Genomic DNA, 13024 nt, shown 5'->3' with positions numbered 1-13024 from the left:
TGAAATGAAAGATTATTCCATTTACAAGGAACTTCTTGGCCACTCCTCCTTCAGACCCGAGAAGCCGATAACAGATGTAGTACGCTTTGAACGTGGGAGTGGCGAGTTTAAAGTAGAATACCTTGCTCCTGAGTCAATTAAGCACAAATGGTCTCGGCTGTTGATAGTCACTTTGACTAGTGGTTCGAGAAACATTCTGTGAACTTAGAGAATCATCTGTTAAAGACTTTCGGCAGCCCTATTGTTGAGGCATTTGATTAGATCCTAGTGCCTGATACTGAGTTTGAGGTGTGTAAGGTAGTACATTATTAACCTGAGCAGGATATGATCCTGCTGGTCCTGACACCTGCTGATAAAGGATTGGGCAGTTTCGTGCCCAGTGTCCTCTTTTACGACAAACTAAACGTGTCATCTCTCACAAAATTTTTCCTATTTGCCCTGGACCCTCGACCACATGCTCGTGATCTGCCACGATTCTGAGAGCCACTACTCACGGGTTGTGAATTGCATGAGCAGGACTGAGGCTGTCCAGGTGCAGGTGTGTGTGGTTGTGTAAAACAGCAGAAGGCTGAGCATACATCTGCTGCGCAGCATCGAGCTGATTAACTTTATCTCTCATCTCTTTAAGTTGTACTTTTGTCAGCTGTGCTTGTAAAGATGAGATTTCCTGTTCCTCTTTTTCTCTATCTTCTTTATCATTGTCAACATACTGCATAATATGAGCTGCCCACTGCTCAAACGGGAGGGCACTCAAGCCAATCACTTGTTTCAAGAATTTCTGGATATTTACAGACAGGGAAGACTCAACCGCACTGCGAAACAACAGACCAACGCTTTCAACTAACGCAGGGTCATCACCACTGTAATTATGCCACAATTCACGTACCCTAATAAGATACTGGAGGAATACAAGAGAGCTTGATATTCTCGGCGCGTAGTGGATACTTCATCCTGACCACAGGCCAGAGGTCATGTATTTCAGTGTGAAGTGGGACTGAGTCAGCGTCCCTATCTGTATTTGCCAAGGCTTCAACTGACTGTAACATACTGAGAGAACTACAGGCTGTGAATATGCGTCTGAAATCACCCAGAGCTGGCAGGCAGCCAGCTCATGCGGTGAGAAACGCTTTGATCCATAGCGCCCCACCCTGCTCTAACGGCGGAAGCTGACTTTTAATAAGTGACGTGTCTTGAAGAGTGAACGGCGTGTCCGTCAGTGTGATTCCACCCGTTGCTGTCTCTGTGTGGAGAAGCGGCATTTGAGTTGCAGGTCGCTCCAAGCAGTCGTGTATATTGCCTCTGCTTTTATTTCTACGTCTCAAAGCGGAAGTATAGGGGTTCTCATCCTCACTTGAACATTCACTGTCAGTCATAGTTGGCACAGCGACATGACAAACACGCTTCTTCTTCTCTCTGTCATGATCAGTTGAACCACGAGTTTTTGCTGAAACACTATACGCTTTTTGTGACTTTTTCATGCTCTCCTGTCCCGAGGCACTCGCATCCTCTCTTAAAGCAGCCGCAGGCTGTGTCACACATCCTGCTTTAACACCATCTAAATACTGCAAAGCGCTCTGCCAGTCTGTTTGTCCACCCGGAAATGGAGCAGTTTGTAAAATTCCACTGTGCACAACAACTAAGGGTGAAACATTTTGGTCACCCTCGGCAGGATTAAACATTGGCATTTGGTGTTGTACATTATTTTGAAATCCTGTCTCACTTCTGTCTTCCTGCACGGAAACTCTTGCAGGGGGCGGGGGAGCACTGGGTGTGTGTGTCTGACCTTGAGATTGCTGTGAACTCTTATCAGTATCTGTGTGTGTGTATGTCTGTGTCACTGCAGGAGAGAGACAGAGCCGTGCTTACTGGATTTTTTCAAATTCAGCCAAAAAGCACAAACAGTCTTTAAGAAATGTCTCACAGTGTTTAACTTTAGCTTCTGTTTTGTGTTTTTGTAGCAAAGACATATAGAATAGCACCCAGTGTGCCAGTTTTGCACTTGCTCCAAACCTGAATAATATCACAATCAGCCATAATGAAAAAATAATATGCCACACGTGACACTGTTCGTTTATGAGAGGCTCTGGGCCCAATGGAATTGGCTGACTCTGTGAACCTTCTACATCAGCCTACCTGCTGATGTGCACAGGTCCTGGGGGTTAATTCCCAGCCAAATACCACCGTTTTATCTCAAAAGGACAGTCGGTCACCCTAATCTGGTACAATTTTCCCACTGACCTATTTCCACCCGGACAAGATACACTGCTGCACAAGGCACGTTAACTTCACAACAAATTCTCATCTCCGGACCTATTGTCCAGCTGTGATATGCTTGTGAAAAAACATTTTAATAGCCTGTTTTGCAGATAACCACTCCACATTTCATGAGAACAGCAAGCTTTCCCTGTGCCTGTTATCACATGTGGAATGTATCCAAGAGCAACTGTTTTGTTGAGATGACTCTCTGCTTCTGCTCCAGCCGGAGGGAAATTAAAAAGGAAATGGGAAATTTGAGGAGACAACTGCTACTACATTGCAGAAATCCACTTATAAAACGTGAATTTTACATCCCTTATTGGTATCAAATTCTGTGATCAACGGCATTCATTTACTATCCCTCAAAGTGAGTCTATGTGCTTGTTAACTGTTACATGTGACAGAGAACAAATCAGCACATCATTCAAAAGCAATAAAAATGTGTTTTCTTATTCTTACTGTTTTGAATCCAATTTAAAACATTGAGAGTGGGCAGTTCCACACATCAACTCAATTTTGGCAGAAGTTCAATGTGCAGGAGTTTATGTTTAAACAAGGGTTCCTGCTTATCTCATTTCTGGTCGACCTGGTTTGATGTGGGACACGGCAACACAGCTCAACAGAGACCCAGGGAGTCACCCTCTCGTCTGGAAAATCTCAGCCAAAACAGGACTGAATATCAGATTCTCAGCTCAGCCTGGCACAGGCTCACGGTACATCTGCTGGTTCGGCACTATGGACCGGTCATCTGGAGAATGTAGCAGGTTCACGAGGTCACGGCACCACTTTGAAATCTTTCCAGTTCTTGTACCACGCTAATTCTGAGAGACAAGGCAGTCCAAGTAACTTCAATACAGTGCTGATTTATTCAATGAACACAGGTAAAAATTAACATTACACGCTCAGGTATCTTGCACCCCCAACATGCACGCAGGCAGATGAAAGATGAAAGATCCCGAACCAAAACAGGCCTATACATTATATCTCTTCAGTTGGGCTAGCCCCATTCTACACAGGAACGCCAAACCGTGACGTCTCTGGTGCCAGCTTTGCACCTGGCCAGAGCATTAGTCAAAACATGAAGAAAATCAATGTATGTGTGTCTGTTGATTAAGCGGTGTGTAACTAAAAACATTCTAACACGACCTCTAGTGACATGTCATGACATTAAACATAAGAAAATATTATGGCTATAGCTACAGTTATACACATCATAATAATAATAATAATCATCCTGTCTGCTGACAGTCAAACTTTTTTATCTAGTTATCCTTGACCGTGTGCACCCTGCAAAAAACTCATGAGAATGACTAAGCATTAACAGCCTAACCAGACATCCTGTCTACTCTAAACATTTCTAATACATAAAGTATCTAACCAATACCTATCTGACTAAAAATACCTAACAAAAGCAAGAAACCTAGTTAGGACAACTCCAAACCTCTACACTACAATGGCAACTGTACATCATCGGGAGCAGTTCAGAATCAATATTTTTCTAATAACATGACAAAAACATAAAAAATTTAAATAAAATACATCATACTCACCAGAGATGCTATTTATTTATAGACAAAAGTCATCCTCCTTTCTTTGCGCAGGAAGACTTCAATGACTGTCATAGAGGTGATCTCTGTGTTTCAGTTCCATCAGTAAGTCCTTTTCTATAGCCATGGAGGCCAAGGCTGCGAGTCGCCAGTCGTATTCCTGGCAACACCAAGTTGATCACTTGCAAATAACAGGCATTCCTAGCTGTATAATTTACAACGCTCCTCAGAGGCTGTTTGGTCTGGAAGTGGCGAACAAACCCTTTCCCAGGCTGAGACAAGCTAGCTAGCTTCAGGGTTGGCTGACCTCTCCTCACGTGACATCACATTTATTTTTATTGTATAAATGGTGCCCCAAACACCAGCAGTAAGTATTACTGCAAAGAGCATATTATATTTAAGTATTTTTACTCATCAAATAAAAAAATGCAACATCTTAGTGAAATGGAGCTTTTCTCTCTCTTTAGATAGAGCGGTAGTTCTATTGTCCTCAAGGAGTAAGTTCTTTCTGGAGTGTGCACATACATAGCATAAACCAAGCGGGACATACCATTTGGCACGCCGTCGCCGGAACATTATCGTACATTAGCTAACATTATCGAACATAATCTAACGAACGATAACAAACATATCCAAGTAACGCGTACTTATGTTTTGGATAGAATGCTACGTTGACAGTTACTGTACGTTTTGGCTTGACTCTATCGCACGACATACGCACTACACGCTCTTCACACTACACCCCACTACATCCCACTACATAGTTTCTGATTCGTCTCCGGAGTTTTGCTACCCGTTATAGACAACATGTACCCCGCCTCCTGCCGTTAGTTTGTTTGTTTACCTGTTCGTCCCGGTCTCCTTTGTTATCACTGCCCTTCCTTTGTTGTAAGTATTACAGACCCTGTTTTGTTGTTACGTTGTCGTTGTCTTATTTTTCCCCATTAAACCTTTTGTTTTGGTACTAGCACCTGGGCCGGCTTTCTTGAGTCCTACCCCTAGTTTTCCCTCACCCTCCTGGCGAGGGGGGCTAACCCTAACACCAAGACCAAATCAATTTCTCTTTTTCTGGCCCTGACGGCTTATCACTGAGCTACAGTATGTGGGGATCTCTGTGAAAATGAGACTCACAATAGACAGACACTGAGGCAGGCTTTTACAGTAAATGCAAGGCCATTCATTCACTGATTCACTCATTTGTTTTTCAAGGAAAACTATGAAAATGAGAGAGACAGAAAGCAGGAAAAGCAGCATACAGTAAGTAGCCAGTAAAGGCATCATGTCTCTCTGAAGAGCACAGAGAACAGGTCAGAGTCTAAGTAATTTCACTTGCAGTGAGGTGAGGGGGAGGATGAGCACATCTCTTTTTAATCACTGCCCAAAGACATCTAGACAATTATAGTTGTGAAGTCCACTGAGCACAAGGGAGGGAGGGATGAAAAGGAAGGCAGAGAGGAGTCAAAAAGGCCACAGGGAGGTCATAAAGTGTGAGAGGCTTCTTTGAGATAAGCAAGCATATCTCAGTTGGGAACTGCTCCAGCCTTCTCACTCTTCACTGAACAGTGGAGCCAGTCAAGCAGAGTAAGAGTGGAGTTAGGAATTAAAAGTGGCCCTCCAGATTTTGGGGTGCAGTTAATGTGGCGCGCAGTCAAATGTATGAGAGGCCGTTTAGGCCTCAATTCATACTTTCTCACACAGACACAACTATACTTTTACACACACAATACTATACTCTCTTACATGTACAGTCATACTCATACTCTGCCATACACACAACATCATAATCTTACACACACACTACTATACCCTCTCACTTGCACAGTCATACCTCCCTTTATTTACTTCCATACTCTCCCATACAATCTATTAGTCTCTCTAAGACACACAACAATACTCTCTTATATGCACCATCATAGTACCACCCTTTCACAGACAGCACCCATATGTATATTCTCATACACACACACTTGTAGTTGCTTGAATCTGATACAGAGTTAATTCATTCAGACAAATCCATTCCAATTACAATGATAATATAATATTATAATAAAGGCAATTCAATAGTTTGAAAGATAGAGAATCAAATCACCACTAATAAATACAGTGTTAAATACAAAGATTGTCACAGTCAGTCAGTCATTCTGGCCACAGGCTACCATCAGTCAAAGTCCAGAATCCAAAGTCAGGTCGGTCCCCTCCTGGCCGGGATCTGCCTGTTCGTCTATCCTTCCGAATGCCCCACTGACCAACTCTGCTTCTCACTTTATTCCCATCTCTCGCTTCTTATCATTGTTTCCTCAATTGCATCAACCCTTAAACGTTCCTTTTTAGGAGATGAAAGATGCTAGATGCTTTGAATAGCTGGGAGTCAGGCACTCAACACCCTCTTGAGAGCAGCACATCCACTTCTGGAAGCACACAAGGTCACTGCCTTGGTGGCTGTTACACAACCACTTTCTTTAACTCACACTATATCCCTTTCTAATGCATTTTACTTCACATACAAGTACAAGTACAAGTCAAAAGGCAAAATATGTCATAAAAATGAACGGCACAAACTACAGTTGTGTACAATCACATGTCAGCACAACATGAAAACATTATTTCACTGCGGTGTAGCAGCTAGATTTTTCACAAACTTAATGACAAATGTGACTAACTGAAACATTCAGTGGGATAAACTAAATTCATGCTCTCAAGTGTTGACAAGTGTTCTGATGATAATACTGAGCCCATAACTTCAGCTAAGGCTAACTTACCTTTGCATGAGCTCGGTGTCAGTACCACATAGAGGCACATCCTGCAGAACAGCACCGAACCGTGCGTGGCCATCCAGGGATTTATTTTTTAATTCTGGCACATTAAAAGTTATTGTGTGTTCTGAGAGAGACCCAGCCGCAGTTGGAAGTGTCGGGTGTTAGCGAGCTTAGGTGACTGGAGGCCTCCTTGTTTCCGCTGCATGGCTAAAATGAGGCATATCAACCATTTGTGTGATACCCAATTACTCCAAGTCAATACAAAGTAAAAACGACATTACCCAATGTCCATGCTACACATGAATAATGAGTTGTAATTGAATGGCTTCAACAAGTCGCAACTTGTTCTCCTCATGATTGTAAAGGCGGGCCAAAGCCTCCTGTTCAGTTGCATTTCGTTTCAATCAAACTCAGTTCTGTTTTAATCAAACTCTCTCACATACGCTATCAAACTCTTGCACACAGACAACTATTCTGTCTTACATTCACTCTCATTCTGTCTCACATTCACTATCATGCTGTTTCTTACACATGACTATTCTTATTCACATAGACCATTTATATCTCTTACATTCACTATTATTCTGTTTCACATATACTATTAAACTCAATTACATATTCTATCATAATTTATTACATATACAATTATTCCCTCTTACATAAACTGTTATGCAAGAATATAATATATGTGCATGTGTGCATGAAGTGTGTGTGTGTGTGTTACGTCTGTGGCCCTGACCTTCCCCAGCAACTCGTCAGCTGGTATGAGTAATCCCAGTAGCACCGCCCCCGCACAGGTGGGAGTGCATTCCAGGCGGCGAGGCACACCTGCTCTCAATTATCAGAGCAGTACTTAAGGAGAGCGTTGGTGTGTCCTCGTCACCAGATGATCACCTGTAATTCCACCAGTAACTTTGCTTGGCATCCATGCACAGACCCTATACGGAAGAACTGCGTACCTGTCGTTAAGCCTGACCTTGTGTTTTTTTTGGAACTGTATGTTGTCAAGACCTGTCCAGGGTGTACCCGCCTTCGCCCGATTGCCGGCTGGGATTGGCTCCAGCCCCCCCGTGACCCCGTTCAGGGACTAAGCGGTAGAAAATGAATGAATGAATGTATGTTGTCAATTTGTGGATGTTTTAGGCATCCGCTTGTCTGGATTCCTGCCCTTCGTTGCTTTGTTTTTCTCAGCACCAAGTGGTGCCGTGACTGTTATCTGTTTTCTTCAGTGCAAGGAGACCTGCTCTTACTAAGATTCTGAATCTCCACTATCAGTTGTCATCACAGCATCCTACTGCCTGCTCTGCTGTGGACCTGCTCATCTGATCGGCTATCTCCTGCACGCTCTCCTGCTGCCCCGGACTGCTGCTTTTGCCTGTGGCGCTCACCTGCCGAAAGCCAGCATGGTCGGCTAATCAGGTCTACAGTATTCCATCAGAACTAGCGCTAACCACAGCATACCTGTTTAGCTCTCTCATGTTCCCTCCCTCTGCTCTCATTTAGCAAGCCGCATCCCAGCTTCAACCCTGGTTTGCATCACCAGCAGTCCAGTCCACCAGGCACTCCCAGCTGCCCTGCGACCGGTGGATGAGACCAGCTCTGTCACTTCTCCTCTATACACTCATTAAATGCACTTACCTTGTCAAGCCTGAGTCTGAGTCCTGCATTCTTTTTTAGTCCACTCACGCGCTACATACAGCGTGCTGTAACAGTGTGTATGAGAATATTTGGTGATGTCTGTGAAAGGGTGGTACTAAGATGGTGCATTTAAGAGAGTATTGTTGTGTGTCTTGGAGAGAATAATAGATTGTATGGAAGTAAATAAAGGAAAGTATGACTGTGCAAGTGAGAGGCAGTGTGTGTGTAAGAGCACAGTTGTGTCCGTGTGAGAAAGTATGAATTGCGGCCTAAATGGCCTCTCATACAAATATGTAGATGTTTACAAGTCTCGATGGAGTTTGACAGAGATCATCAAATCACTATGGTGACAAGGTTTGACAAGAAATGTCTGCTATCTTTTACTTTGCTCAGTATCCAAGGACTTACATGCATATTGGATTATCACAATTTACATACAGTGACAATGCAGGCAGTAGCATGTCCTTTATATAACGAAGTGGAAAGTAAGGTTGTAGAAGCCTGGGTGGTGGATGGTCTTGTAGGCAAAAGCAAGTTCAACTTTCACACAGAAGGCCCAAGTTTGCAAATAACATTTCCCTATGAATTAACCACAGTTATATTTGTTTTAGTTGCCTAGCCCAAACCAACTGTTTATTTGCTATAAGCACAGTCTATCCGAAAGGAATTACATCCTTATTGAATGATTTGGTATGCTGCATTTTACAGCCAATGCCAACATTCAGTTCTACTGCAGAAAGTAGTTTGTCCTTTATGTAGCAAAGTGGAGTTGGAGTTGTAGCAAGTTGTCTGTTTTTCAGGCAGTAGGGTAGATTTTATTATGTGGTATTCAGGGTGAAACAAGGCTGCAATGTGAATTTTGTCATAAATGACAGTGAATATTTTTGTTAGTCATTAGCAGCATGTGTTTCCAGGGCAACTAATGGAAAATCCATACAAAAAAACTACTTATCCCAACTACTTATATCCTAGGACATTTCATTTGCTATTGAGCTGGGCTCCTTCTATTGTCGCAGTCCCTTTCACCAGTAGTTGCATTACTGCATTCTCTATTATAGCCTTAGTTCCTAAAAACCTGCACGTGTGTATACAGTACAGGTGTATTTATGCATATACACACACACACACACCTACACAGATTCCTCACAAACTAGTATAAATACACATAAAAGGACACCAACAACAGCGACAGGGGCCAGAAGTGAAACGAGGAACCTGAGAGTTTTTGGACATTTATGGAGAAGCTCAACATTTTTTGAGGAAACTGTGTAATCTGATCATCGCACACATTACATTATTGTTGTTGATCTTGTACACACATGGCTCATATGTCAGTTAAATTTATGCACCTGTGGCAGCTCAACTGAGTTCACATACAGATTTGGATACATGTCACTTACAAAAACACACTGTCCACACAAAATTATTGCATCTGAGAAAGCAAGGGACAGGTGTTAGTAACTAAAGCTGATAAAGTAACTAGAGTCTATAAGACTCAAATCTTACACAGGAATGTGGGAATCAGGACAAGTGTGCTGGCAGAAGCAGATTCAGGTATCTAGCAAAGTGGATAAAACTCTGTGGACAAATGGTGGGGACATGGGATATGTCTAGTTAAAGAATGAAGAGATTAGTTGAAGGAAAAGAAGACAGGTTAGGTGTCTCTATGACATGGAACAGTGTCACCACTGAGACTGTTTCATTAGTAAAAAAAAATCATAACATTTCATTTCTAGTGCTCATGAAACTTAAGCTGCATTCTCAGAGGCTTGATAACAAGTCTGTTAAATATGACACTTGAAAGCAAATAAAGGGGAATAGAGAATTATTACCCAGTTCTATGTGACAAGTGCTTCATTTACAACTGTCGTTGATAATCACTGATCTGACACCAAATCCATGCAGAATAATTACGCAGAGGCTCACAAAGTAACAAGTGAAATCAGCCAGGATCCTTGATAAATAAAAATTGCCCTGAACATGTCACACTCATGTTACAGGCATTACTTTAGCAGGTTATGTCAGTCTGTGCTGCTGTAATGAGGTGGCTCATGTCAGGAGTGGATATGATACAGTTCACTTTAGGGGTGTGTGATATTATATTTTATGTTTTTTAGGCCATGAATGTGAAATGATTGTGATTGAAGTGCCAAAGAATTATGCAACAATTGTACATTTACGCTTACAAAATTATTTACTTACTTTACAGTATGTTACTGTTACATTGCTGTGTCTTGTTGTATTGTCACTTACAGTACAGGAGAGAGGCAAAATCTAGTTTTAAGGTGGAATGCAGGGTAACATTCAGCAGGGTCACAGGCGATGACCCTCTCACTGTTTTCATTCAGCAGGGTCACAGGCGATGACCCTCTCACTGTTTTCATTCAGCAGGGTCACAGGCGATGACCCTCTCACTGTTTTCTCTGATAAAATGAATCTTGTTTTGATCTGATATAAATTCTTGCTAGGAAAAATAAATACAATGCGTTTGTCTGCCTAAAAAGACAGTTTATGCTTCGTCATTTGTCTCTGAGCTGTTTTTAGTGGTTTCTTGAGAACCAGTGGCAAGCTATGTTTTCCAGAAGACAAAGCAGCAGCAGAAAAGCTGCGTAGATTAAATGTATCTTAATTTTAGATGGACTCTGTATTCATTATGTGATCAGTCCTTTTTTCATACTTCTTTTGCACATTTAACCCCACCCTTTTTCACTCTCTTTCTCTTTATCCCAGATTGCTGAGACATCAAACTCATTCCTGAATCGAATGCTGAACAGAGACACCATTACAAGAATAACATATAAAAGTAAGTCACTTTGTGAAGTACTTTAACTGTCTAAGTATTGGTACTAATTATGTTTAAATGTGTGCCAAGGATTTGTTAATTCCAGTCAAATATCAATTTTTTTTTTCGATTTAGATGATGTAGACTCAGTGTATGAAGGCCACAATGTGCTAACCCCTGGACATAGGAATAAAGCTTAACCTCTCACACTAAGGTGTCATATTTGAAACACTTTAAAGCTCCAAACACCACTTGAGGTTTTATGGCGGAGATATTCGCTCAGCAATTAACTACCATGAACCTGCGAACAGAGTTCCCTGCAGACCCCCCTCATTCATGTCAGTAATTCAGGATAAGACCCCAAAACCTCCCAAATTATAACAACCTTCAGTTATAGGCAGCTATCCCCTTATACCCTCAGATGTAACTGTAGTGAGAAATTTTTATAAACGAGTATACTCTGGCTCTTTGAGGAAGTGTTACATTTTGTCTGAAATAACCAATAAAAGCAGTGGCACTGGCCACTTAAGACCATATTTGTTTTGCAAAGTATTTAGTTGACATAAGATGTTATTAAAGATAGGAAATTTAAAGGATAGTGTATATTATGTAATAGCAAACAGCTGGATTATGTTGTATAAAATATTTTCTGATGTAACTTTCTAAATGGGGAGGTAACAGTGGTGCAGTGGGTAGAGCAGTCGTTTCCCTTCCGGAAGGTTGAAGGTTCGAATCTCAGTGCCTGCAGTCCACGTGCTGAAGTGTCCTTGGGCAAGACACTGAACCCCCCCTGTTGCCCCCAATGGTTAAGAGCCGTTGGTAGAGTTGGCGCCGCAGATAGCTGCCTCGGTTCTGTACTGGAAACAAATTCCTTGTGTGTAACATACTTGGCCAATAAAGGTGATTATCCTTATCACCTCCGCTCTCACAGCAAGCCAGTTTGAATGGAATTCACTGGGGCAACAAGCCCAATCAGAAAAGTGCTGCTTGTGTTGTCAATGTTAGGTTTCTGCAGCCAGGCAGCTTAACACCGCTAGGTTGCTACCACCTGTTTGAACTTTCTGAGACACTGTTGAGAAGGTTGGCATACTATTAACACTGTTGATTGTTGAACAGTAAAATTAAACTCATTATCAAGTTGTGTTCTAAGATTTGAATTATAATGTAATGTAAGGGTAAACAACTGACTAGTTCATTTAGATTGTTTTTAAATGACTGTATGAAGATTATGTCAATATTCCAATGTTAATTTCAATCATTACTGATTTCCTTTTCAGGAAGTTGCATTTAACTATTTATATTATAGTCTTAAACAACCTTGAACATTACCACTTAAAAAATCATAAGAATTAGTAACATCAAAACTTGACTCAATAAACAAACTATTAAACCTTTTCAGGAATTTTATATAGAATCTTAAAAGCGTTACAGCAAAGCAGCAAGCAATAAGATATACAGTAAACCTTAAAATCATCAATAATTGTTTTCACTGGCTTACAACCTACAGTGGGTACGGAAAGTATTCAGACCCCCTTAAATTTTTCACACTTTGTTATATTGCAGCCATATGCTAAAATCATTTAAGTTCATTTTTTTCCTCATTAATGTGCACACAACACCCCATATTGACAGAATAACACAGAATTTTTGACATTTTTGCAGATTTATTAAAAAAGAAAAACTGAAATATCACATGGTCATAAGTATTCAGACCCTTTGCTGTGACACTCATATATTTAACTTAGGTGCTGTCCATTTCTTCTGATCATCCCTGAGATGGTTCTACACCTTCATTTGAGTCCAGCTGTGTTTGATTATACTGATTGGACATGATTAGGAAAGCCACACACCTGTCTAAGACCCTACAGCTCACAGTGCATGTCAGAGCAAATGAAAATCATGAGGTCAAAGGAACTGCCTGAAGAGCTCACAGACAGAATTGTGGCAAGGCACAGATCTGGCAAAGGTTACAAAAAAAATTTCTGCTGCACTTAAGGTTCCAAAGAGCACAGTGGCCTCCATAATCCTTAAATGGAAGACGTTTG

General features: G+C 41.5%; 1 protein-coding gene across 2 annotated transcripts in view; it reads left to right on the top strand.

The window, feature by feature from the left end:
• The window catches only part of ca10a (carbonic anhydrase Xa), a 514312-nt gene that overhangs the window by 470307 nt on the left and 30981 nt on the right, over positions 1-13024 (top strand). For both annotated transcript variants that reach the window (XM_020608877.1, XM_020608878.1), the window contains one exon: positions 10928-11000. In XM_020608877.1, coding sequence (XP_020464533.1) covers positions 10928-11000 — 73 coding nt within the window. The remainder of the gene's footprint in view (positions 1-10927; positions 11001-13024) is intronic.

This window comes from Monopterus albus, unplaced genomic scaffold, assembly GCF_001952655.1.
Source record: "Monopterus albus unplaced genomic scaffold, M_albus_1.0 scaffold96.1, whole genome shotgun sequence".
NCBI lineage: Eukaryota > Metazoa > Chordata > Actinopteri > Synbranchiformes > Synbranchidae > Monopterus > Monopterus albus.
Note: the sequence above shows the minus strand (reverse complement) of the source record. Positions and strands in the feature narration are given on the sequence as shown.